The sequence below is a fragment of the Chelonia mydas genome, chromosome 16 (genome assembly GCF_015237465.2).
Source record: "Chelonia mydas isolate rCheMyd1 chromosome 16, rCheMyd1.pri.v2, whole genome shotgun sequence".
Classification (NCBI taxonomy): Eukaryota; Metazoa; Chordata; order Testudines; family Cheloniidae; genus Chelonia; species Chelonia mydas.
This window is the reverse complement of record NC_057857.1, coordinates 22723162-22748519: the sequence shown is the minus strand read 5'-3', so window position 1 is coordinate 22748519 and position 25358 is coordinate 22723162. Positions and strand designations below refer to the sequence as shown.

The 25358-nt window shown below is 40.1% G+C and overlaps 1 protein-coding gene across 17 annotated transcripts in view; it reads right to left on the bottom strand.

Moving 5' to 3' along the window:
- Positions 1 to 240: 240 nt before the first annotated feature.
- Positions 241 to 25358, bottom strand: part of NEK6 (NIMA related kinase 6) — a 104688-nt gene continuing 79570 nt past the window's right edge. For 11 of the 17 annotated variants that reach the window (XM_037879788.2, XM_037879792.2, XM_037879789.2 and 8 more), the window contains 3 exons: positions 17170 to 17264; positions 8841 to 8954; positions 241 to 2381 (listed from right to left, as the gene is read on the bottom strand). In XM_037879788.2, the coding sequence (XP_037735716.1) occupies positions 2271 to 2381; positions 8841 to 8954; positions 17170 to 17264 (320 nt within the window). In that variant the 3' untranslated portion in view covers positions 241 to 2270. The remainder of the gene's footprint in view (positions 2382 to 8840; positions 8955 to 17169; positions 17265 to 25358) is intronic. The other 6 variants (XM_043530707.1, XM_043530708.1, XM_037879794.2 and 3 more) reach the window with 1 other exon arrangement.

Below are 25358 nucleotides of genomic sequence, written 5' to 3'. Positions count from 1 at the left end.
AGAGTCAGGATAGCCTCTAAAACAGCACAGAGGTTAGACGTTCTTAGAAGGCAGAATTTGTCAGCAGAACTGGTGTAAAACTTTGATTTAGTCCATTTCCTTACAAGTTGAGCTTGATGCAGTGTGAAACTAACAGATATTGGGGAATATAAACACTTTACAAGAACAATTTTAGACTTAGACTCAGTCATTTTGCACCAAAACACTTTTTGTTACTTAACACTGGACTCAAATATATAGTTTTTTTTTTACAAAGGAAGTTGTTTATTTTGTAAATCATGGTTTTATTTATCTAAAAATGCACAGTTGCAAAAATTTACCTTTTTAAAATACATTTACTTATAAGCACTAATAATCTTATGTAGCAAGGAAGTGACCAGACTTATCAAAACACTCAAGTAATTTGAGCCTTCTTGACAGCCAAAGAACTTTTATTCTACATTACACCAACAGAGGCATTGCACAACCATGTCTATGAATGTGTAAGTTGCCACTATAGTTCAAAGGAAACCTGCAGTACAAAGGTGACCATCTTTATTATATTTAAATACATTAAAAATCTGGCTTCTTGATCATTTCTGAACATGTTAGCACTGGGAATGGAGGAAGCATTCTGGCCTCTCTCCTACTGAACTGAATATCCTGGCTCCCACAGGAGAGTAACAGCCTGCACTTCCTAGCAGGAAGTATCAATAAAATGGCATCTTACATTTAAGAGATACCAGCATCATTCACAGCAATGAATATCTTTAGCCGAATCTTTTGAAATTCAGTTGAAAGGAGTTTAATTGGGCACTGCAGTTTTCCTTTAAGTAGTGAGAATTAGGTTTAACAAAATCCATTCAAAGCATATACATGTATTTAACCCTCTTACCCTAATTTTATTTCCAAGCAGCTATGGGCTTTTTTTGAAAGAGTAAGGTGTCACAGGCTGTATTTAAACACTTGAACAACTGTCACCCACAAACATACATGATAGCAATGGACTTCACCTCACACAGAAGAAACACTATAACAGTACAAGTTTATTTCCCCTGGGAGTTGTCCTTTGAGATTAACTGCAGCAGTTCCCCTGAACAGTTAGGTGAAATGGAAACACTTGAACGTGAATCCGCAAGTTTGGTTTCTAAAGCAGTGAATACTTTTCATTGTCTCTAATGAAACAAATCATTGATTCAATGAATGAATTTTGTTGACTGAAAATTTTTAGGTCTTTAAAAGACTAATTTTTTTTTAAAAACAAAATGTCTCCTTCAAATCAGCTTGAGTTTCTTAAAAAAATTCACATTTTATAAATTAGCTTTCACAGTTAAATAGGTATGGGCTGATCCTTATTTAAAATTACACAAAGCATTGGTCTTATTTCATGCTAAATGTAAATAATATCATTACTATGTTTGAAAAAAGTTTTAAAACACTGCTTTCCTTACATTTTATTTATGAATGGCTAAAGTACCATTGGATTTGGTAAAAGTATCTTCCCCAAAATAGAATTGGCTTAGAGTAATACTGGTTTTATAATAGACTTTTAGCCTAACAAGATGAATGCCAAAGGGGAAAATACATTTATAAAGATACATTGCTTATAGAAGCAATGCTTTTCAGGTATATGCTAGACTCACCTCATTGTCTATAACCAAGTTAACAGATAAATGGATCCGCAAAATATTCACTCTAAATTTTCAGATAAAAAAAACTTCAAACAAGTGTCCGTCCCTTCCTATTTTTTCAAAGGAGGGGATAAAACACAGAGCTGAATGCTTTAAAAATATATGAACTAAAAACTGAAATTGCTATTAACCATGTGCAGAAGAGGCAAAGTAGCAGTTATACAATTTACACAAAATCTACTGCAATTCTTACATTAGTATAAAGTGATTTCACTGAAGGAATTATTTCAATATTTCACATTACAGTTAAGATAAAGGGGTGTGTCAAAGGCTCAATGAGACACCCCTGTTAATATAATCTATTCTAGATTACACACAACAGTTTTAAGAAAGGACCCTTAAATGATCTACATCTGTAATATGTTATTGGCTTTGAAAAAAAAAAATGCTTGCAATACCTCATAGAATCTTCACTTTAAAGCATGACCACCTGGTAAGAGTCCTTGTCAAATAACCTGCAGAAATAATGGAGCATCTTGCTACGAGTGCTCAACTCTCTCACTTGAGTTTGACTAGGCACCGGTCGGTTTCATCTGAGAAATAAAAATTCAAGTAAGACTAAGCTGTGATGGCTTTTCTTAGAGAGTGTTTGCAGATGATTCAAGTGCTGGAGGTCCAAACATGCATCTGTTTTGCTATTTGGTGCACATAACCAATGTCAGGTCTCTGATCTGGATCAGGGTATATGCACATGCTGACCAATTCCCGTAGCTGAAAAGGAAGGAAGAATTGCATGAAAATATAATGTACCACCCTGTTCCTTTTTGGAAAGGGGAAGGGACTATTTGAATGCAAAGAATCCTGGATTGAAGTGTCAACTCCTTTATTCTTTTCCACCTGCTATATGTTCATGGCAAATCAGGAAGTGTGTGTGTCCAGTTTCCCTATTTGTAAAATGACCTGTCCCTACCCAGACAATTCACTTTATAGCACTGAAGTCTAATATTCTGTACTAAGTTGGTGCATTAAGTTGTGGCTTCTTAGACCCATTCCGTACCCTAAAGAGTTTGCAATCTAAACGTAACATACAGGAGAGAGGAGGCAACAACCAGTGGTTCATCAGTTACATTTAGCATTTTGTTAGTTTAAAACTTGGTAATTTCCCCCCCTATGTTTAATGAGTTAGAGCAGGGGTGACCAGTCAGAGGCAGATGGCTGCCTGAGAGAAGAGAAGAGTTAGCAGGTGCCTGAAGGAGGAGTATGTGTTTGCTTCATGTATAGGAGGTGAGACACTGAATCATGAATGGGAGGGAGGCGGTGATGAAGGGTTCGGTAAGGCAGGCAGAGTAGGTGAAACAGCAGTCGGGATGAAGTAGGAGAGTAGAGCTGAGCTTAAACAGTGAGGACAAGGAACTCAAACTGGATAGGAAAAGATACGTGGGAGGGGCCACAGAATGACATGATCAGGATTTGGATGCAGGGGAAAAGCATAGGAAAGAACAGAAAATGAGCCCAAAATTGCAAGTTGGACAGAGATGACACATGATAAGACTTGTGAGTGAAGATGGAGAAATGGAAGTGAACTGTGGTGTTCAATTCAAGGAAGTTCTATTCAGCGCACACTTCTATATAATGATCCTGCATTGCATCCTAGCAGCAAATCAGTGGCAGTTAGCCAGTTCAAGATTGAATTAAGTTTTGAAAAGCACTTTGAGATCCTTAGAGCACTAGCTGTGCGAGACACAGCAGCGTGACAATGACACTCGACTCCAGGACCTTAGTGGAGAAAAGAGATGGGTCACTGATTATAAGTAATAAAATGCAGAAGGACCAGAGTCTCCCTACTTCCCCATCCTCTTTATTGTACACATGAAAGATTGTAGCTTTTAATTATACAGACACCGAAAGCTGCTCATACCCCCGAGGCATGGGGAGAAACAGCCTTGAGCCTCTGATCTTCTCACATCCTCCCAGTAGCCACAGTGCCAATTATTTTAATGGTAATTAAAAGCATGACCATACAGCCATCAAGCACACATCTTCAGCTGGATTTACACAATTGAGGTTTTCACTTCTGAATGGCAGTAGGTCCTGTAAAATGACAATTGTTTCTGGGCCTGAAGCAGATTACAACACTAGGAATGGTAGCACAATGATCGTGTTTATGTAAAGGAGACACGCCACAAGGGAAGAGTGCCAAAATAAACTTATTAAACTACAGGTATCGATGTAGCCTTACTACCTAGGATTGGGGGGTGGAGCGGAAGAGGAGGATGGTATGCTTTGTCATCTCTGCTATGGCCACAGTATAAACTCATTACTAGAGTATCTGAGCACTTTTCACTAAAATTAGTAGTGAAGTCTATAGTGAACTCCATGGACCCTTTGACTCTCTCTTTTGGGGATGCTGTTTATATCTGATAACAGCTAAACATAAAGTCTTAGCATGTGCCTGTACCTTGAATTATAAGATGGATGGTATTTTATTAATCTCAGATGATGCCAACCTCTTTAGAATGTATTAAAATAATAAGCAGTCAACGTAAAGTTATGTGAAATCAATCTGCTGCCTTTTGGTAGGGTAAACTGTGCTGCTCAGATTCAGAATGATGGAGAGGCAAAGATTTTCCTCCAACAACCATTCTAGCATGCAAGAGCTAAATACAACTTCCATTCTTATCTACTCACAGGTCACAGATGAAGCCTTGATAATCACTGCAAATAAGTGTTTGAAATGACTTGATCAAATCCCCTTCAGCAGATAGACTGGGGAGTTGGAACATAAGAACGGCCCTACTGGGTCAGACCAAAGGTCCATCTAGCCCAGTATTCCAACAGTGGCCAGTGCCAGGTGCCCCAGAGGGAATGAACAGAACAGGGAATCATCAAGTGATCCATCCCCTGTTGCTCATTCCCAGCTTCTGGCAAACAGAGGCTAGGGCCACCCATCCTGGCTAATAGCCATTGATGGACCTAACCTCCATGAACTTATATAGTTCTTTTTTTAACCCTGTTATGGTGTTGGCCCTCACAACATCCTCTGGCAAGGAGTTCCACAGGTTGACTGTGCGTTGTGTGAAGAAATACTTCCTTTTATTTGTTTTAAACCTGCTGCCTATTAATTTCATTTGGTGACCCCAGTTCTTGTGTTATGAGAAGTAACAAACACCACTTCCTTATCTACTTTCTCTACACCAGTCATGATTTGATAGACCTCAATCATATCTTCCCTTAGCCGACTCTTTTCCAAGCTAAAAAGTCCCAGTTTTATTAATCTCTCCTCATTCGGAAGCCGTTCTATACCCCTAATCGTTTTTGTTGCCCTTTTCTGAACCTTTTCCAATAGATCTTTTCTGAGATGGGGCGAATACTGCACACAGTATTCAAGATGGGGGCGTACCATGGATTTATATAGAGGCAACATGATATTTTCTGTCCTATTATCTATCCCTTTCTTAATGATTCCCAGCATTCTGTTCACTTTCTGATGGCCCCTGCACGTGGAGTGGATGTTTTCAGAGAACTATGGCCATTTCTAGTTTTCTGTTCCAGGGAGGGAGCCTACCATGACAAGAGAAAATATTTGGATGGCTTAGCTTTAAAAAGCCCCAGAACAGGAGCAATTCATTTTAAGGAGCTTTATTAAAGCAGGGCCCCTTTCTCTAATTACTCAAGTTTATTCATTTGATCTGGAGCTGAGAGCATGGTGTACATGAGAGATTCATGGGATCAGAAATCAGCCTGCAGTGTAACACATTAGCAGAGCTCAACCTTAGCTTCAAGATCGGTATGAGAGAGGTCAAGGGGAGCTTTGCCATGAGCTCCCAAGGATGACTGAGCAACATTCAGCCTCATGGCATGGGCAAGAGAGAGAGTCAGCCTCACCTCAACTCCGACCCTCAGTGCGTGAGGATACGCAGGCTGCGTTTTCACATGGCTCACAGGCCAACGGGCCGTGACAACGTTAGAGCGGGCTCAAGAAATTACTCTCTTGTAATTGAGGCGGAATCTGAGCAAGCAGAACAGCCATTCGCTCTGGAAGGAGAGTGCATGTATTCACATACAAAATAACTAAGTCACCCATTCTGTCCTCTGACGCCATGATTACTGCTAGAACAAACTCTGTATGAGGCCTCGTTCCACAAATTTCACCCATAGCTACAGCATTTTCCGAAGAGGCTATTGTGGTAGCCTGCTCCCTGAACCAGCTTCACTTTGTGCTTGCTTGGTTTAGGAAGTCCATCTGCTCCCACCCCTGGCCATTCACTCTGACAGTGTCACCATTTGGGTATTTCATACCGTAAAGAACTAAAGCAAACACGGCTCACATTACAGTCATGTTCCAGCATAAAAACATTAAGCTTTGTGGCTTCATGTAACAGCAGCAACTAATACGGTGAAATAAGCCAGAGCCGAAGGCCTAGCCCTCTCTCAGACTTCGTCAGGCATTCAGTTAAGTGTATGAACACCATCTGTAGTCTAGTTCTCTGGGACCTGGTGCTTTTGAGCTTTAAACCATCCTTCTCACCCAAGACTGTATCACTATACTACACACACTCTTTAGCAGTGCCAGAGGGAAGCACAAAGACAGTAATTGTAAAGACAGGAAACACATCTGTCAACTTACACTAATTCCTACTGCCAGCAGGCATATCATGAAGGGCATGCTATAACAGCACAGCAAATGGAAATTACTCTTTATGAAGGCAGTCTGGAAAAACAGCACTTTCTAGAAGAGTTTACAATTTTTTTTTTAAGTTGGTTGCTTAGCAAGAATGAAAACTCTGTGAAAACCAGAAGCTCTGGTGTCTCTTCAGGAACACAGCACCCCTTAAAGCCAAGACCCTACGATGTATCTGCACACGAGACGGTCAGCATTTAGAGTCTGTTATGGTCAGGACATTATGGGTATGTTTCTTGCCCACAGAGCAGGACAACTGAGAAATAAACCAGTTGTTTGTGACCGACTTGCTGACTCACAACTCAGGGTAGGAAGTTAATGCTTAGAACAGATGCTCTGAAAGAAAGCGGCGTGTGTGTGTTATCCTTCACCTGAAGAGGTGGGGGAACTGATTGCACATGTACATTCCTATCTTAACATTACTGCACATTTGCTTTGACTACAGTGGTGCCTTTTGAAACCTCCCAGAATCCATTGCTTCTGTAAGGCACTTTGGGATAGGTCTCCAGAGGGTACTGAAACTGAAACGGCTGGTGTGGATGCTGTGTACCATTTGAGTCAAAGCTGGTTCTATCCCACTGGTTGAATTAGGAATGGTTCAGCTCTCTAGCACAGACAGAGCCTCTGCCTGCAGGCTCAAGGAGACAGCACCATGCTAGTCCAGCCGGAGAGATGCTGTCCTGTGAGAAATGTCATGCTTTAAACACAAAAGCTCAAATTCTGGTGAGTGATGTGAAATTATCGGAAGTCCCTAAGAGTTTAGTCTCCCCTCAGTGACTGACACCTCCCACACGTGCCCCTTTCACTAACAGTGCCTCACTGCAGCCAATCCAAGTCTTTATTAAGGGGGAAAAAATCTACTGGCTTGGCATGTTTAGGGATCTGTCCCCTCCAAGTCTGTGACTCCTGTTAACATTACGGGGAGCGATCTGCATCCATCCAGAGGAGACATAACCCTGCAACTAGCACACACTGGATTTTTCCAGAAGTGCACACTTCATTTCACAAAAGCTGCTGTGTGTAATGGAGCCGGAGCCAGAGCCCAGCTGCTCAGTTTTGTCTAGTACTATTTCCCAATGCTTTGTGCACAGATCTGGCATGGTACCTTTCCCTGGGAGCCAAATGTCAGCAGCTTAAGAGGATGTGCAAGTGAACTGGTTGCCAATTAAAGTGCTCTCAACCCAGTTTTATTTATTTTGTTGTGTCTGCGTTTACAGGGAGATTGGCATATACCACGAACACAGGGGAGGGGAGGTCACTGTATGGATGCCCCATTTTTTGAATATGCAAAACTGATTTCAAACCCCTTTTGTTTTATGAACATTCCAACTCCTTCCTTCCTCCAGCATCCTCTTACCTCTAACTAGTCAGAGAGTATGCAAAACTAAGTGGGGATATTTCTCTAATCCCAGGAAAGACATACTCAGGCTGAGTTCTCTAGATTACCTGCATCTATGTAGTTTGTTGCTCCCCATTTCTACCAGGCTGTTGTTGTACAACCCAATAGCAAAGATGTTTTGAGCATCACCACAGTCCCCTTCTGGGGAATAACCTTGGAATACACATGGACTGTCTGCTAGCTGCCCTGGATTTTATTTCCCCTGTACCCTGTCTCTCACTGCACAGAGCTCTGCTTCTACTGAAAAACTACAAGTTAGACTCTCTCAATTACCTTAACAACTTCCTTTCATACACTAGGCAGCTATTTCTGAAAGAAGAAATGGAGGGAAAGAACTGGTTGTTTAGGGCAATTCATGCACTTATCAAGAGACTTGATTTCCCGTCTGATTTAGGTCCACATGAAATGGATTTGGTGGGCTTCAGTCTAGCTGACATTTGGCCACATTGAAAAAGCGCCACACAACTGTCATAAAAGGTCCACTGCAAAAGAAGGGGGTGGCTGCAACTGGATTTAAGCACAGTGGCAAAGGGGTGGGAGCAAGCATGCACAGCGGCAACTTGTGATATCACTCAGTCCAGCCACTGCTTTCCGTCTCTTGCTTTCATAGCAATAAAATTAACCAGACGTTAAAAAGCCCCCATATGGCTCCTGCTTGGATGCTTATTGTACTAGGCTAATCACTTCCCTTCCTCCTTTTAGTATCATTTTTCCCTTGTTATACATTTAAACAAACTGAGGACTTTATAGACTAAATTTAAACACTGTTTTATGGTATGTTATTGTAGGGAGAGGTGTCAGGTTTTCCCCAGGTTTCGTCGTCATGTTTTGCTAGTGCAGGAGCGCTCCAGATCAGACCTCTCCTCGTTACTGGAAACTTCCTTTTGTTCCCCACTGGGCTCCATTTACTTTGCTGGTGCTTGGATACCCTGGTGAGAGGTGTTTTAGCCATATGGATGCTAATCTAGGGAATCCTATCTAGAGGTCCCCAATTCTTTTCAGGTGTTGGGGGGGAGGGTCTACTTAAGATATGGCCAAAAACCACTTCCCTGTCTTCACGCACACTCTGCCCTCCCATCCCCCCCAGGGTCAGTTATTTTACCCCCACTGGTCACCACTTTCCAATCTGAGCATCAGGTGCTCAATTTACCTTTTCAGAATAATGTTCAGCTGGAAGGGGAGGGTAGTCACATTGTTCTATCTTCTGGCAAAGAGAAAACAGATTCATTTTATCTCCATAGAACGGACTCTGAAGAGCTGCCATCTGTAGAGAAAAATGGAAGATAGTTTTAAACTGTGAAGGGTTTAGAAGCTCCCAGTACTGCTGATTTGCAATAGCAAGTTTTGCTCTGTGACAGGGCACAAATGATTGATATTGTTGCTCTCTGACAGTGTACGCAAATGGATACTGTTGCTCTTTGAGACATCAGTTTGTAAACTGCCAAGCACCTATTACCAGATGTACAGCATACCTGCCGTTCCCTCATCAGCCCTACGCCATGGACATAAGCAAACAAAAGCTGTGTCAGGCAGCGGCAGTTGCACAAAGCACCTCGAGTCACAGAGCGCCCCCTCCACAAGAAAGGCACGAGATTTGGTATTTGCACAGTGAAGTCAGACCTCTGCCTGTCCCCTATTCAGAAGGCTGGAACTCGGGTTTACCATGCTGCAGTACGTTTGTCCGTCCGTCTCAGGCAGCTAAACTGGTTTCCTGGTGTCCCCAAGGACAGAGCATTCTTGTAACCAAAGAAAACACCCGTGGCCAAGCAGAATGGAGAGTCACAGACCAAACACCTCCCACCACTCTCTTCAAATGATCAATGAGCACTCATTACACTTTCCTGGCCCTCATTACACAGGAGAGGCTTCTATGTTTTCCCCTAGCACTGTAATTATTTTTTCCTAAAATGTCTTACATGTGGGACTCTGTGAATATGGCTGGGCAGTGATTTTAGATGTACACCGAAAAAAATTATAAATATCAATGTTACTTAAACCAAGGAAATAGGATTTCAGTGCGGCAAGAAAATTATTGTTCTAAACCAATTGCATGAAGTGGAATATGATAATCTTTTAAAAGTAAAAGCCCTTTCGCCTTTGATGCATGTTGCAGTTTCAATCTACTTCAGTTACGATCCTGTTCAGAACAGAGCATATTTGCTCTCTGTGCCTGCTCAATTTTTAGTGGACTGTTGTAAAGAGTAAATTGATGCTTTCTGGACAACAAGCTGCTACCTAAAATTCAAAGTCTTTATAAATATGAACATTCCGCTTGATATTCTGAATAAAGCAAAGCCATGTGTTGTCGAGGGAAGAGGATTCTAAAAAGCTTTTGTAACCAGGCTACTGTGTCTTCTCCTAATCAGCTTATTTTTTTCATTTTAGTTTCTTTGGTTCCTGAGCCCCATATCTCAGTGTATTCAAACGTACTTTTTTTCATGGAGATAAATGGAAGATTCAAGCAGCCAGGATAACACGATGGAGGGTTTTTGAGGAGCTAAGATACAATTGCATCTTTGTGGGAGGAAATCAATTATGCTGCCAGTCTTTAACTGAGAGCTCTAAATGAACTTTAAAGGCTGAGCCCCAGAACAGCAGCCACGAAGAGATGTGTGTTTGTGCACTTACAAAATATGGCATGAATAAATAATGCCTATTTAAAGTAAACATTGGGAGTCGAGTACCTTTCTGCTCTCTCTCAAACTACGATTCAAACACAACAAGCCCATGATCCAGAGTATGTTCTGGCAATGTCAGGCGCAAGCCCAAGACTGTTCACCGTTACAACTGTCTCCAGGAACAGGAACAAATGAAATTCGCCATTTACGTATAAGTGAACCAATAGCACTAATAAGAATGGTCTTCAAAGGGAAAGCCACGAGCTGCAGAGAGGCTCAGTAAGCAAGAGGCATGTCACCTCAGCATGCAGCCCACACGGTGCCCCATCTGCTTATTACTCTATAACATTGTTCAAGTGCTTCTTGTCACCCTCACCAACTGTCACATGCCACCCCACACAGCAGAGTAATACCTCCTCCTAATGAAGCGCTATTGGATAATTGTTGATATTATCTATTCTGTTTAGAAGATCTTTTAAAACCATTTTGCATCAAAACAGCAAGCTTTTCATATTAACGCCGGCTGAAGTTGATGCTTCTCGCTATGGTTTTAATAAGGGGCTATTTGTTAATTGTTAGTCTTTTGCTCATTATCATGCACTGTGAAAGCTATCCAAAGAATATCATCTTGTTGCTGACACACACAGCGAGCTCCCAGCAGTACTTAAAAAAAAAAAAAATCAACTCAAGACACTCTGCTCTGAAATTCTATAGTTTAGATACGTACATTGACAGATTATTAGTGATTTGAGGACAGAGGTGCTGCACGTGAATTACATCAGGTTTTGAAGACATTGCTCTGTGCAGTTAATAGAAAGTTTTTAACTCAGTTAAACCACACCAATAAACAAATCAGATCGTTCTCACAACAAAACTGGTGGACTCACTACACTTCCCAGCAAAGGTTTTTGTTTGTTTTAAAGAATAGCAGGATTCTGCAGTGCATTTTACTAAGAGTTCACTAATATACAAAATATGTCCCATGTATTAGCAGAGCAGGACAAATAATTAAAATTAAAGTATACTTGGTAAAATAAAAGGACTAAGTATATTTTGTGGGACTGTAGCCACAATTTTTATTGGTATATCACTCACTAATTTGCCAGATATTAATGGAAAAGAGTTTCACTGTCAATTTAGAGAAACAGTGATGCATTTTCAAGTTTAAATATATTTCAGGTAGTTCTTGCCAGTGTCATGTGTCAGATGTCCAAACATGCTTACATGTTGCAACTCAGGTGGGATTTTCAAGGTACCTAAAATTACTCTGAAATTCAATAGATGTTAGGTGCCCAATTCCCTCAAGCTCCTTGGAAAATCCCAGCTTCACTTTTCTTGTAGATTTCCAGCTGTAGCTACTTTGTGTAACATGTAGTTAGGAATGTTTGCAGAACTGAATTTCACAGTACCAAGGAAATCTAACATCATGTCCCCCTGTAGCAGGCAGCTAGATATGCTCTACTGAACAGACAGCAACTGCAGGCTGGGAGAACATAAGAAGTGTACATGATGCACACAGATCAGAATCTTTAGTCAGTGTCTACTTTGTATCTTTTTGTGGTTCTGAGTTTCACAGATTATCAGTATATACTGTATAATCTTAAATGTCATCGGTGATAAACAGGATCTTCAAAGAGCAAACTGGCATTAGTAATTTAAAATTTAAAAAGTACAGATTCCATGGTTTCTCTGAGATACGGTGACGATCTGTGTGTTACAAATACAAAGCAGAGTCAGGAAAACGGTACCCAAAAGCATACCAGACAGGTCTTGTAGACTTCAATAAAAAGTCAATAATTCCTGGAAATCTGAAGATCTTTCAATTACAATTAAAATCCCTGTCCATATCTCCTTACATAGCCATATGCAAAGTAAAACAAAAAATGAGCACAACACTCATGTTCTTTTCAAGACTGGCAAATAGAAAATTAAAACTGAAAAAGAAGATGCCTTATAAATTCTGACTAAAACAGCCAAGAATGTGAGCTGGAGGATTGTGAGTGCAGGCATTCCAAATGTATTGCTAACAACAGTTTGTGATGCCACATTTGGGTTTGCTTTTGACATTTTGGTTAGAACAATTACAGCAGAATGGCCGGATTGCCATTTAAAATTGACCACCACACCGCATGACTGGTTTAAAAAGTATGAAATCCTGTTAGTGTTTAAATTGATCATCTTGTTAAAAGTGCTAAAGCCATCGCTTGTGGCTACATTCTGGAAACGGAGAACTTATTTTTATCCCCTTGAAGTTATCTGGATGACAGATTTCCAAGGGAAGTGGGGAATGAAGACACCTCCCACTATTTTGATAAGATTTAATAAAAATCAATGTGTGATTGTAAATGTCACAGGAAGAGGGTGCTGTATGACATAACACCCTCCCCCAATATTACTCAATGGAATTCCAATTGACACGCACATCTCTGAAGGTAATTTGTACAGTAAATCTCTCTTGAGTTTATCTCCCAAATAATGTCTGAAAAGAGGTATCAGAAATGATTCATAACCAGCCAAACATTATTATTTTCCCACTTTTTAGCCCAATGGGAAAAAAAAGTTTTTTATTACAAGAAATTGGCATGAATAAAATAAAGATCCTTCAAAGAGATGTATAGATTTGATTTTTCAAATAATTTAAGCAAAGTTTAAAATGTCTAAAAATAATGACTTTTTATTCACTGAAATCAAATGGTAACTGGCCAATATTTCTTGCAAGGTCAAAATATCAGACCTTGTCCACAACTTAAAGGGTTTCCTATATAGACAGCAAGTACAAAAATGCTTTTCAAGCCACATATTGCACACACATAATTATACTATTACCACCACAAAAGCATATTTATTTTATCAAGCATGCTAGGACGCTTAGACTACGACACCATGAGGGGACCCTAATGTGCAGCAAAACCATATCTTAGCATAAGGCTAAATACGTCTGTCCCAACAAAATCTGAGATCTTCTCTACAGCAGAACTCATACTTAGGAACAAACTTAAAGCAGCCTGATCAAGAACTCACTTTGAACTGATCAGTTATGGGACAGCAGCCCTTAACCTGGGTTACCGTCAATATTGCTCTTTCCCCCGGTAGGGCTAATGGTGCAAATAAAAGGCATCAGAGTGTCAACTGAGCAACGCCTTTACTGGAAATCTCAGTTTCAGGTCAAATCTGAACAATTCCAGCTATTTTTAATGTAAAAATTTTATTAAATTCTTAAAGCCCAAGTTTCCCTCACAACGAACCTATAAAGAGAAGTCTCTGGGATGCATTTCAGGTGATGGAAACACGATACACACCTTTTAGATACTGCTACACTTTATAGTTCCATTCTGTATATTACTAGTATCTTTAGATACTAAGGGTCCATGCATGTAAAGCAGCAGGCTTTTTAAATTGGTTTGTACATTCATCGGCTTTAAGTCCAGAAGGGACCAATGTGTTCATCTGGTGTGATCTCCCGCATAGCACAGCCATAGGATATCCCTGAATTAATTTCTGTTTGAACTAAAGCTCATCTTGTAGAAAAACATCTAAATCTTGATTTCAAAATTTCCCGTGAAATCCACCACAACTTGTGAGAAGTTGTTCCTATCGTTAATTACCCGCTGTTAAAAATATGTGCCTTGTTTCTAGTCAGAATTTGTTGTTGCTGCTGTTGCTTTAGGACTCTGAATTAATTCAAAGTCCTTTGTATTCCTTTCCTAGAGGTCACATGAATTTTAAGCCTGGGCCCAGAAACATTTCACTCAGCTGGAGTACGTTTCCACAATTGTTTATGATAATGAGAGCCTAGAACCGAGTTGCTGCTTTCCTCCTTTTCCAGTACGAGGCTATCACACACTGGTGTTAGCACCTAAGTTTCCACTAAGCTGCGTGGCCACGCAGCAGCCTATTAAGCACCACACAGATGCTCAGGGCTGCAGTGGGGAGAAGCACCTCTCCCCCAACCCCGGACCTGCCGCGGCGGGGAGAGGCGCCTCTCCCCACCAGCCCCAGCCCAGCCTTGGCGGAGAAGCGCTCATTCCCCAGTCCCAACCTAGCCTGGCCCTGGCGCAGCCAGGGGAGAGGCGCCTATCCCGCAGCCCTAGGCCAGGTGTTGCTGCGGGGAGAGAGAGCTGGGGGGAGTCTCCCTCCCCTCCGCACCCTCACCCTCTGCCCCAGCCCCGAGCCCACTCCAAACCCCTCAGCCCCACCTCCATATTGGTGGACAGAACAAAATTCATTCCACATGTGCGTGGGAACACTGGTTAGCACAGCTTTTTCATTAGGCTACAAGCCCTCTTTCCCATCTGGGCCACGTTGCCCTGAGTAGGCAGCATGCTCAGGACAGCTTTTGGCACATCTTAACGTTTCTTAAACAAATGCTAACACACACCTATTTTCTCATTGTTAAATAGATACTGAAATGGTGCGATTAGCCAATCTGCAGGATTTTCCAGCTCTGACAGAAGTGGTTTCTTTTAGTGAGTTTATGCTGTTTTAAAGCTCCATTTTATTGATCGACCATTTTTCCCTATATATAAATATTAGTTTCCCAACTGCTTTTCTTGTATGGCTGTCTCACAGATTCCAAGGTAAGATCTCCTTTAGGACCGTAGGTCTGCACCGTACAAACCCCAGTTGAAAGGCACTATTCACAATGATTTTAGATGCAATATGATTTGCTTCCACCCTTCTGGCAGCAATGTCTAACTTTCTAATCACCTTCCCTCAGCCCCACATGCTACCTTACAAGGTCTTCCTGCACCATACTGTGGATGAGAAGGCACAGAGCGGGACCAAAAACTGGGAGGACAATTTGTGAGAGAGGAGCAGCCGAGGAAACTACCTTCTACATTATCTGCTTCCTGTCTCGAAGTCGTCAACAGTCCTGCCAGAATGTTTTTGTCTATGGTTTGCATTATTTGGCAAAGGTCTGGCAATTCCATATTGACCGTGGTGTACAGCATCAGATCTGTGTGTCCCCTTAGCCCATCCCTCTAATCCCCAATGGAATTTCAAACACAAGTCACTGTTATGATACACCACTCATCTCTGTCCAAGCAAGTCTACTTCTCAGCAGGTCCAGCTGCTCTTTGCTTAGAGACCACCAAGACCAGCCCTTGGCCTTTATGTTCACGGCAGCCATTCACTGCATTTGTACTAAATCCAGCCTCATTGTTTTTCCATTAACTAAACTCTGTGGCACGTCTCTGGCCCAGGACAGCAGGTAAACATGCATTAGCTGTCTAAGGAGCATCTGCATTTTCCTTGCCGTGGAAAGAAGGACTTCAGGTGGGCACAGGTCAGTGTTTAGATACCAACGGTACAGGCACCTAAAAACCGACATGCAGATAAATTTGGTCCAGAACGTTTTTAGGAACAAATACCAAAGTCCTAATTGCATCTAAGCAGACGGTGTCGGAGTTCGCACATGTAAGCGGCACGCAGCTGTTGACTCAAGCAGCTCCCAATGGATGCTTACTCCCTCTAGCAGGATTTTGTTGACTTATTATACTGGCTTCCCAGCACTGCTCTCTCTCTAGGTGCTCACCACACAGCACTTTCACACCCGGCCCACCCACAAATCAGCACCCATTGAACTGCACGACTCAGGCTCGGTACTGTGCTGACGACAGGACATGACCTTGTTAAACAAGCATTTAGCCACCTAGATGAGTATATTCTTCCCAGCAGTAAACAAACAGTAACAAACACTTTTAACTCTTGTGGGGAAGAGCACTGCCCAGTTTGCTTTTAAAATAAAATTCTCTTTAAGAAAAAGTAGGGTTTCTCTAGTTTATGCAGAAACCTAGCTAAAGTTGCTGTACTGTCTGATCAGTTTATGCCAGGTATTTGTATTTTGATTTTTTTTCATGATTGTGAAAAGTTGCAATGACAAACATCATTTCATTTTGACAATCTCTTAATTACCAGGAAAAAACAACCAAAATACGTAAGCATCCAAAGCTTTGAAGTGGCCCTGGGTTATACTCAATTAAACTTTAACATTATAGTGGGCTCTTAACTGAAATTTGGGTGGGGGTGGGGGTGGGGGGGGAAGAGTGTTGTACCATGCACTTTCTAAATTTTGGGTACCCTCACTTGAACCCAAAGCTGTTTCATACATTTATAATGTAACCTTACTATTTGTTTAAATGAATACAATTTTTTTTATGGATCTCAAATACCATTAATTGATCATTTTTCTGAACACTTGAAAAATCTAATGGCATAGCGTTCTCACAAAATCATAGTATCAAGAGTAACTTTCTTCTTAATATATCTAGTATGTAGTACACACTAAGTATGTAAAACTATGTAGTTCACACTAAGGATCTCTGCTTTGAAAACTATATTCTTACATGGTTTTGCATGGCTTTAAACACTTAAAAAAATCTAACTAAATCCTCTCAGTGGGAACAGTAAATTCATTTAAAAACCACAGTAGTTTTCTTCATCAAGAGCTCTGGAAGGTCAAAGTATTTCAACTCTTCAGAACTCATTGCTCTTTACACTAAATTACATTAAAATGACACGTCTGGTCTTTAAAACAAACCTAGTATTTAGGAAAGAGTTCTAAATATGCTCTTCCAATAACTGCCCAGCTTATAGGAGTAAAGAATGAGACAAATTGGCTTGCTGCTATCTGTATCTCTAATATTTACTGTGATGCACTAAACCAGCTCTGAATAAAATCTGTTTAATATCTTCTTTTTTTAAAAATACTCAAAAAGAACTCGAGATAACTAAGATTTTATAGGGTTTCACAGATATCAGATGTAAACAGGACTGAGTTAAACTGTTTACTTCATTCATTCCTGTTTTCTTTTATTATGTGCTTGTTTATGCAAAGATGAAAAAGTTAGAGATGCTTACCTCATACAATAAACAGCCCAAAGACCAGATATCAGATTTAAAGTTATAGCCATTTTCATGTATTCTTTCTGGGGACATATAGTATGGAGTTCCCACTGTAACAAAGCAAGCAAAAAAAAACAAAAAAAACAGGAATTATCTTTCTAAAGACCAACAGAGTTTGATCTATATGAAGTACAGATGTTTATCTTCGTGAAGAGCAATGGCTCTGGCAAACCACACATTGGAGATAGTTTGCACAATTATGAAATAAGCAATGGTTTCAAAAGACTATGGAAGAAATGTTCTTTTTTAGAACCATACTAAGGTAGAAAAAAAATCAGATAAAGAACAGACGGGCATTACTGTGATAATTTTATGTTTTTTGAACTTTGAGGAAAACAATCTTCTTTTCCACCCTTCTGGGCACTTTTGGACTGTATTGCTTATACAGAACAATGGTAAATGATCACTCTCCACGTGGTTCACTCAACGGCACATGACGCCGCAGGTTAGATGTTATGAACATTCACTACTAAAACAGGAATCCCGTGACAGCAGATCAATTGAATATGTTCACTTGACACACACTGAACCAGCTGCCTGACAGACCAGCTCCAAATGTGATAAGATACCTTTCCTCTAACGAGCTCTCTGAGATCTCAAGAGACCATTTGCTGTAGTGGAGAAATAGTAGTAATAAAGTAGGCATTCAAAAACTTTTCTGAAAGAGCCAGGGTGATCTATAAAATTCCAGAATTAAAAACTCTTTTGCAGTTCTCCGTCATACTCGGAACTATGAGCTTTCAACTCTGTTTCCAAAGTTTGTATTTTCTAAAGATAAATTTGCCACGGCATCTTTGGACAGGAGTTTGAAATAATTACTAATAAATCCCTTGTACCAGTGAAACACATTTTAATCCCAAATCAATTTAGTGGGACTGAAAATACAAGATACCCTGGTATCCTCAATTACGTCCAATAATCCTCGGCTACTCCATTTATAAAAAAACATCCAGGGTTCAGTTATCTTTTTTTTCTTTCTCTGCTTGTCAAACCCTCTGTTAATTGTTCTTTTTCTGATCTGGGTATTCCTATCTAACCTTCTACTAGTGACCTTAAAGTGGCAAATGTTCAATTGCCTCATGTTAAATCCACAATTTCTTCATTCAAAACTCTGGCTGCAAATAAACTGTAGACTTCTGAGCAGAGTGTAAGTCAATAGGCCTTTCTGGTGCTAAACCATGCAAAATTAAACAGAAACAAGATCTACAAGTGTGTGAGAACGTTGGAAATGAAAGAGGTGGAAGCAAATGATAACAAGTACTAGTAGCTCAAAGCCCATGCTGTCACACACTTGGGCTAAGTAATCTCAGCAGGCTCCCTCATACAACCAGTGAAACTGTTGCATGCAAATTAGCTGTAGTGGGTGATGGCCGATTGAGTTACCTCTGATATCACAACAGTCCAGGACGCTTGACATAGATAGATGCATTACTGCAACTGAAAGCCTGTGCTGTTGCACAGGTGTACTGTAATTCATAAAGTCAAAATGGCTGAGAACTTTTAAAAACTGGATGGTAACACACTGCAAATCTCAGGGAGGATATTCTAAACAAAAGAGCTCTCGGCCATGCTTGTAGCTGATTCCATCAGTTCACACTGACTCATCAGACATTCTAGGCTGCAGAGTGACAATCCTGGATTTTTATTACACATATTTTAGTGTGAAGTGCCTTCCTCCTCGACCTTGAGGCATTACTGAAACAAACTGGGACATGTGGTAACTAGTTATTCCAGCTACGGACCAATTACAATCTCTCACATATTTTTGTTTATTGAAATAGCCAATGCATTTCAAAAGCCCATAACCTCTAGCTCACATCTAGTACTTTTATAACTCACCTGGTTCCCAGCAAGTAACATCTTTCTAATTAGGTGTTCATATCTACTTATGTTTTGAGTTTGTAAAAACCTTCCCTTGGGAAATGTAGGCCAAATTCATACCTGATTAATTTCATTGCCTTCAATTTGGCCCTATAAATACAGACTTGCTCCATCACCCAAGTAATCAGTTTCCAAATAATCTGATTTTTTAAGACTTGAAAGTCCTACCACATGAATGGGCGATTTCCTGTCATATGGGCAAAAAGGGATCTCATTATTCACCCCTCATCCTATGTGAAGGAACATGGGGCAGTCCAAATGTGTGTCAGTCTTTCACTAACCCTTCTGTAGCAGAAACATGGCTACATAGGCATACAGATGCCATGGTCATCCATGGTGAACTCCTAGGGCACAAATGGGAGAGGTCTGAGTCTTTGGTGCTGAAGGCTCCAGGGTGGATCCCTGCTGATAACAGAGATATCTGTATGTGTACGTAACGAAGGTAATTACATTTCCACCCCGTCCTTCCATTTTACCTTCCCATCTCTCGTACACATGGATTCCTATCCTCCTCTGGGAGCTATGACTGCAGCATGGACCCCTACAGCCCAAGGTTTTAATCATCCCTGAGATGTTCATCCATTAGAAAGTGTTTGTGAATGATGCAGCATGCACCTAACTCCAAACAGCACTCCCAGCTGCTTTCAAGATTCACATGGTTAGCCTCAAACCCAAGTCTTCCCCATAATGTGTGGTGAGTCTCGAAGTCTACCAGTGCCAAACCCTAGCCATTTTAATACTGGGCTATTCACAAGGGGCGTATTTTAATATACTAAGCATATTGTCAAAGCAGGAGCTGTCAGATCTGTGTAATTCACATAAAAATAGTAAAATGAAATAAAATCTACTTCATGAATGTGAAGTTACTGGATTAATTCATTACAGTTCCGATAGTCAGAAAATATACGGCATAACATAGGAAGAAGAATTGCTGTACCTGACTGGATCACTCATTTGGTCCTCCAGTCTACTATTCTGCTTCTAGCAGTGGCCAGTAACCAGTTACCATATCTTGTGGGGGGAGGGATAACTCAGTGATTTGCGCATTGGCCTGCTAAACCCAGGGTTGTGAGTTCAATCCTTGAGGGGGCCATTTAGGGATCTGGGGCAAAAATTGGGGATTGGTCCTGCTTTGCAGGGGGTTGGACTAGATAACCTCCTTAGGTCCCTTCCAACCCTGATATTCTATATTCTCTGAATCTCATAATCTTAACTTGCATTTATAGTTCATTCAAATAAGAAATTACATGAATCTGAGTGAGGTATGTATCTCTGGTTGAAAATTTAATTTGCACAAATTCAACATAGGTACATATTGCGTGAGAGGGAAAGTGACTTTCAGAAATTATTACATCTCCATGCCGGTCTATGAGTCTCTCCCTATTACAGCATTCCTTATTAAGCCAGTACTATTACCCAACCTAGGAATATTCCAACATAGACCTTGACCCAGTTTTGGCCTGATTTAGCTTCCTGTAAAAGGTAGCTGCACATGGGATAGACTCAAGTCCTCTCATTAGTTACTAAACCTTTTAATGAACTGCATGCAGTGACATAACGGAAGACAACAGAATACTGTGAAAGCAGACAGAGCTCAGACCTCCTATGGATCTCCTTCTATTTGCATGTAAAATGCATAGAGCGGGCCAGTTGATCACTTTACATAATTCCTGTACACTTTGCTGTTTTCTGTAAAAAAAAAATTGCATTGGACACACATCATTTACACATTTTTTCTGTTTAAAAACATGAAACTGCAGCAGAAACTCAAAAGTTATGCATTCTCTGCAGATCGTTGTGAAGAGTTTTCATAATTCTTCACTGAACACTGATGTATAAGATGTTTCCCCACCTCTGCCTTCTCTATGCTTCTCCTCTTCTCAGATCTGCCAAGAAAGTTGCAAGTACTGGAAGGAGCCAGAGAGAATGCCACCCCGTTACTGTCTGAAATTAACTGAGTAAATTCCAGAACATGCAGTGGTAGGAATAAACAAGGAGAACATTTATACTCTTATTCCCATAAGTCTCAGTGTGTCAGAATGCTTTGGTACCACTGGTGGCCTACAGCTTTAAGTGTTCTTGAAATCGGTTGTTCTGGGTCACTGCATGACAAGCTCACAGTAAATAACAGTGTGTGGGCTTGAAAGTTATGGCCTTGCCTTCCATGTTAGCATGGGTCTGTTTGGAAGGCTTTGTTCAATTTAAAATTGTCGTTTTGAATAATGCCTGAAAGCGATCTTCGATCAAGGCAGAATGACAGTGTTTATAATACGGATGAATGCGTCATATTCCTTATTTGATTTTTGTGCATTACGCTGTTCCATTATATTAAATAGGTTTATGGGGCAGCCCATGCCTGAGCTGATTCTATAAACTCTACCTTGCACATTTACCTATCATTACTGTAGTGTTGTCAGCAAATATACGAACAAGCAGGTCTCTGCATTTCAAAAATGATACATTAATTTTTAAATAAGTGTCATGATAAAAGACTGACAAGCCCAATTCTCTTTATGGCCTGTCCAACATTATGTGGGAATCTCCTGTAATGAGCATCTTCTAGAAAACTGCACAAGACTTCCAATTTAATCAGCCAGGGCTCACCAATGCATTACATTAGTCAATTTGACAAGAACAGTCTAATCGGAGACTATTAATCAGAAACTTTCTTTGGCATTTGCCCTGCTGAAAATACCAAATATTGTTCAGATTCACTATTAATCACCACCTGGTAGAATAATGCTTCTTAAGTTATAAAGGTCACAGAACAGTAGAGAGGTTTATGACTAAAGTCAGCATCTTCCCATTCCACCTCTGAAAATCTAAGCACTTCTCTTGAACACTGCCATACTTGAGTGATATCAAACCGATGCTTATTCCTTCTATCATAGGTAATGTATTTGCTACAGCTAAACCACCCCAGGACACCAGAACACCTCTGGGTCATTTGTAACATCCAAGTGAAGGAGAGGCTGATTCTTCAGCAGGTAGATTATGGGCAGCTAGCCCATTTGTTTCCCACATCTCAAAAATATATGCAAAGGCAGTACTGTAAATGTAAGATTCATATTCCCTCCCTCTCAAATATTCTTTGAGTCAAACTGGGAGTGTGAGACTATGGAATCAAACTAGGAGTAAAAAGATTTAGGTTCTTTTCCCAACTCTGCCACTGAATCACTTCGGGACAAATGGGTATGTCACTTCTAGGCCTTGGTTTCCCCTTCTGTAACATGGTGGTGACAATGCTCACCCATCCTTGTATAGCACTTTAAGGTAGCATGAGGGGCGTCTTCTGTCATCATTAAAATCATCACTGCTGGCTTCTTGGTTTTAATGTGAGTTTTTTTGTTTGTTTTAACTTTTCGTATGCTGGGTTCTATCAGAGTTCTTTCCTGTGCAAATACAATGTATTCAGGGATCAGAGTTCCCTATGAAACTGTTTCCTGGTTCTTCACAAACTGAAACAAGGACAAAATCTAATTTATACTGTTAGGGTTCTCCCTCTATTCTTCTCTTAGCTTAAAACTAAGGTATTCGACACTCTCCTGTGGCCATGTTCTCTCACACAGCCCTCCCATTGCCTTCAGGCAGATTGTCAGACTGAAAAGGGTACAGAGAGTTTCAAAATATTTTAGAGGGTTTATGTGGTTTTGAAAAATATAGAAAATTAAAGTATCTACTTGAAATTGGTCAATCAAATGCCAGAGTCACAACTGGCTGTGATATAAACTGAAAGGCAATTTGACAAGGAAATACTGAACTGTGTTTCTGAATCTATCGCTTTGCTTTCTCCCAGCAGTGAACAGAGTTCTGAATATGAAAGAAGAACCTAACAAATTCTGACCTTTATTGTGTCTTTAGAGTATTCCCAGTTTCAAACCAAGAAATATCGGAACACAACATGGGCCTCCACAGGGTAAAACTGATTAAAGCATTCCTTCATTCCAGAGATGTTCCCACTTCTCTCTAAACATACTTTGCAATGTTTTGAAATACTTGTAGTTTTTGAAACATGCTCATTACATCTGAAAAGGCGAAGACCAGGCCTCAGAAAACTCAGATGCCACACAGGTCTAACTTAGTTTAAGAAATATTTCAAATAAATAATTTAAAATGTTGAGGATTGTTGTCTTGCCATTGATATGCAAGACACATATTGAAGCGTCATAACTAAAGAGTTAGAAAATCACTTTTTAATATCGTTCAAGCATAATATCTATTTCGTACAAGTAAAATCAAAGGCCCTAATTCAAAGAGGAAATCAGTACTCACAACTCTCAAGTGCCTCATCTCTTAAAATAAGCCTGTAAATTGTTACATAGGAGAATTTACAGCTATCCTAAGAAGGAGTCTAGTCATCAGATTGCTACATGAGGGTCTAAATCCCAAAACAAAAAGTTTTCATACTTTGATGCACACTTACTGAAAAGAATCCTAATCTTCCTATTGAAAGGCACTGAACTCTTACTTTTGTAAGCTACTATTAAGATTTTTAAGACAGTTCACCTACTCCTAGTCCTTTGTAATCTCTTGAAACCTTAAACTGTAAACATCCAAAAAAACAACGAGGAGTCCTTGTGGCACCTTAGAGACTAACAAATTTATCTGGGCATAAGCTTTCGTGGGATATAATCCATGGAAGCTTATGCCCAAATAAATTTGTTAGTCTCTAAGGTGCCACAGGAGCTCCTCATTTTTACTGATGCAGACTAACACAGCTACCCCTCTGAAACCTATAAACACCCAGCAATTGTCTCCTAGCCTCAATCACCCAGGATAAGCATGGTCTACAATAATGAAAGTGGTCAGTTGAGACTGGATGCACTGCAGCTTCTCCTGTTACAAGAAAAAGAAAAATCCAGCAACAGTTTGAGAGACTCAGTCAAGTCAAATTGAGATGGCATAGCACTTTATGTTGCTCTGGCTTTATTCATTCATTAGTTGTAGAACTACCACAAGATTGCTGAGTTTCTGACAGGAGACGAGCATGCTGTCTCCATAGCAGAGTCTATGCAGATTCTTACAAGCAAGATAAAGGTGAAAGAATGGTCAAAAGCATGAAATAAGTTTACTCTAAATTCCTTCAGGTATCACCCTGAAGTATGAGTTCCATTCCAATAACTTAAAGGAAGATTTGATTGAAATCTACTTATTCCTACAGCAAGAAGATTACATGCAAATAAGAAAAGGAATTATGAGAGATTAATGCAACAAGTAGATTACAAAGAGTTGTGATACAGCACAGACAGTATTCCATTAGGAACAATCCACCTACTGCAAATAATCAAAAATCCTTTTATCTATTATGTACTCCAATTATATCTATTAACCATAACAATAAATTAACCAACAATTCTTTGATTAGAAGTTTGCATTTTATCCCACAAATACTGTATCTACTGCATATACCAAAAGAACAAACAAACATTCTCAGAACACTGAAAAGATGGGCAATTAAAATTTTAAGCACAGGTTTCCTCTGTCCTTTGTTTCTCAATGAGGCCTGTTTTCTAGTCATTGCAGTTCTAAATGTACCATGAATCTGCTTGGAATGGCACACTGGCTTGGCAAGCAGAACAATGGGGACCAGTGTATTTGTGCACCAGATCTTCTCAAGACAAAAGGCGTACTCCCTCATTGCCCTCTAGCAGAGCAGATAACACAGAAGGAATGCGTATTCAGCAACCCACACTCAGTCTGATCAATGGCTATTTGTGTGTTCTGTTTTGAGAAGGTCTGACATGTATGGTGGTATCCCCAAAAAGAAAATCTGCTCTGACACAAGGAAATGAGAGTCTATTTGGCAAAACAAATGTCGAAGTATTTTTTTTTCAACATTTTTATGCAAACCTGCAATTTTTGATTATACCACCAGACAGGATTTTCATTAATAAAAAAATACGGTAATCAATTTAATAAAAAAGCAGTCAATTTTAACATTGATGGAAATTATCTATAAGCTATTTAATTGTTGTACCAGGTAAATGTTTGGTACATTTAAAAAGAAACCAAAACTACATCAATTTAGTGTTCAATTTTTAGTCAATATTTGACCATGTTCTGCTGTTTACAATCTTCTCTTAAAACTGTCCTAACTTATGCTGTGGGACGTATTTAACAGCTTTACACAAAGCATGATAGAATACCATGCACTGATGATTTATTCCTCTTTTTGCTCATCTCACTGAAGTTCAGAAAAGGAATGATGAAATGTGTAACATGGTCTTTACAACGGGGTTTTAAGACAAGTTTAAAGAGCAGCA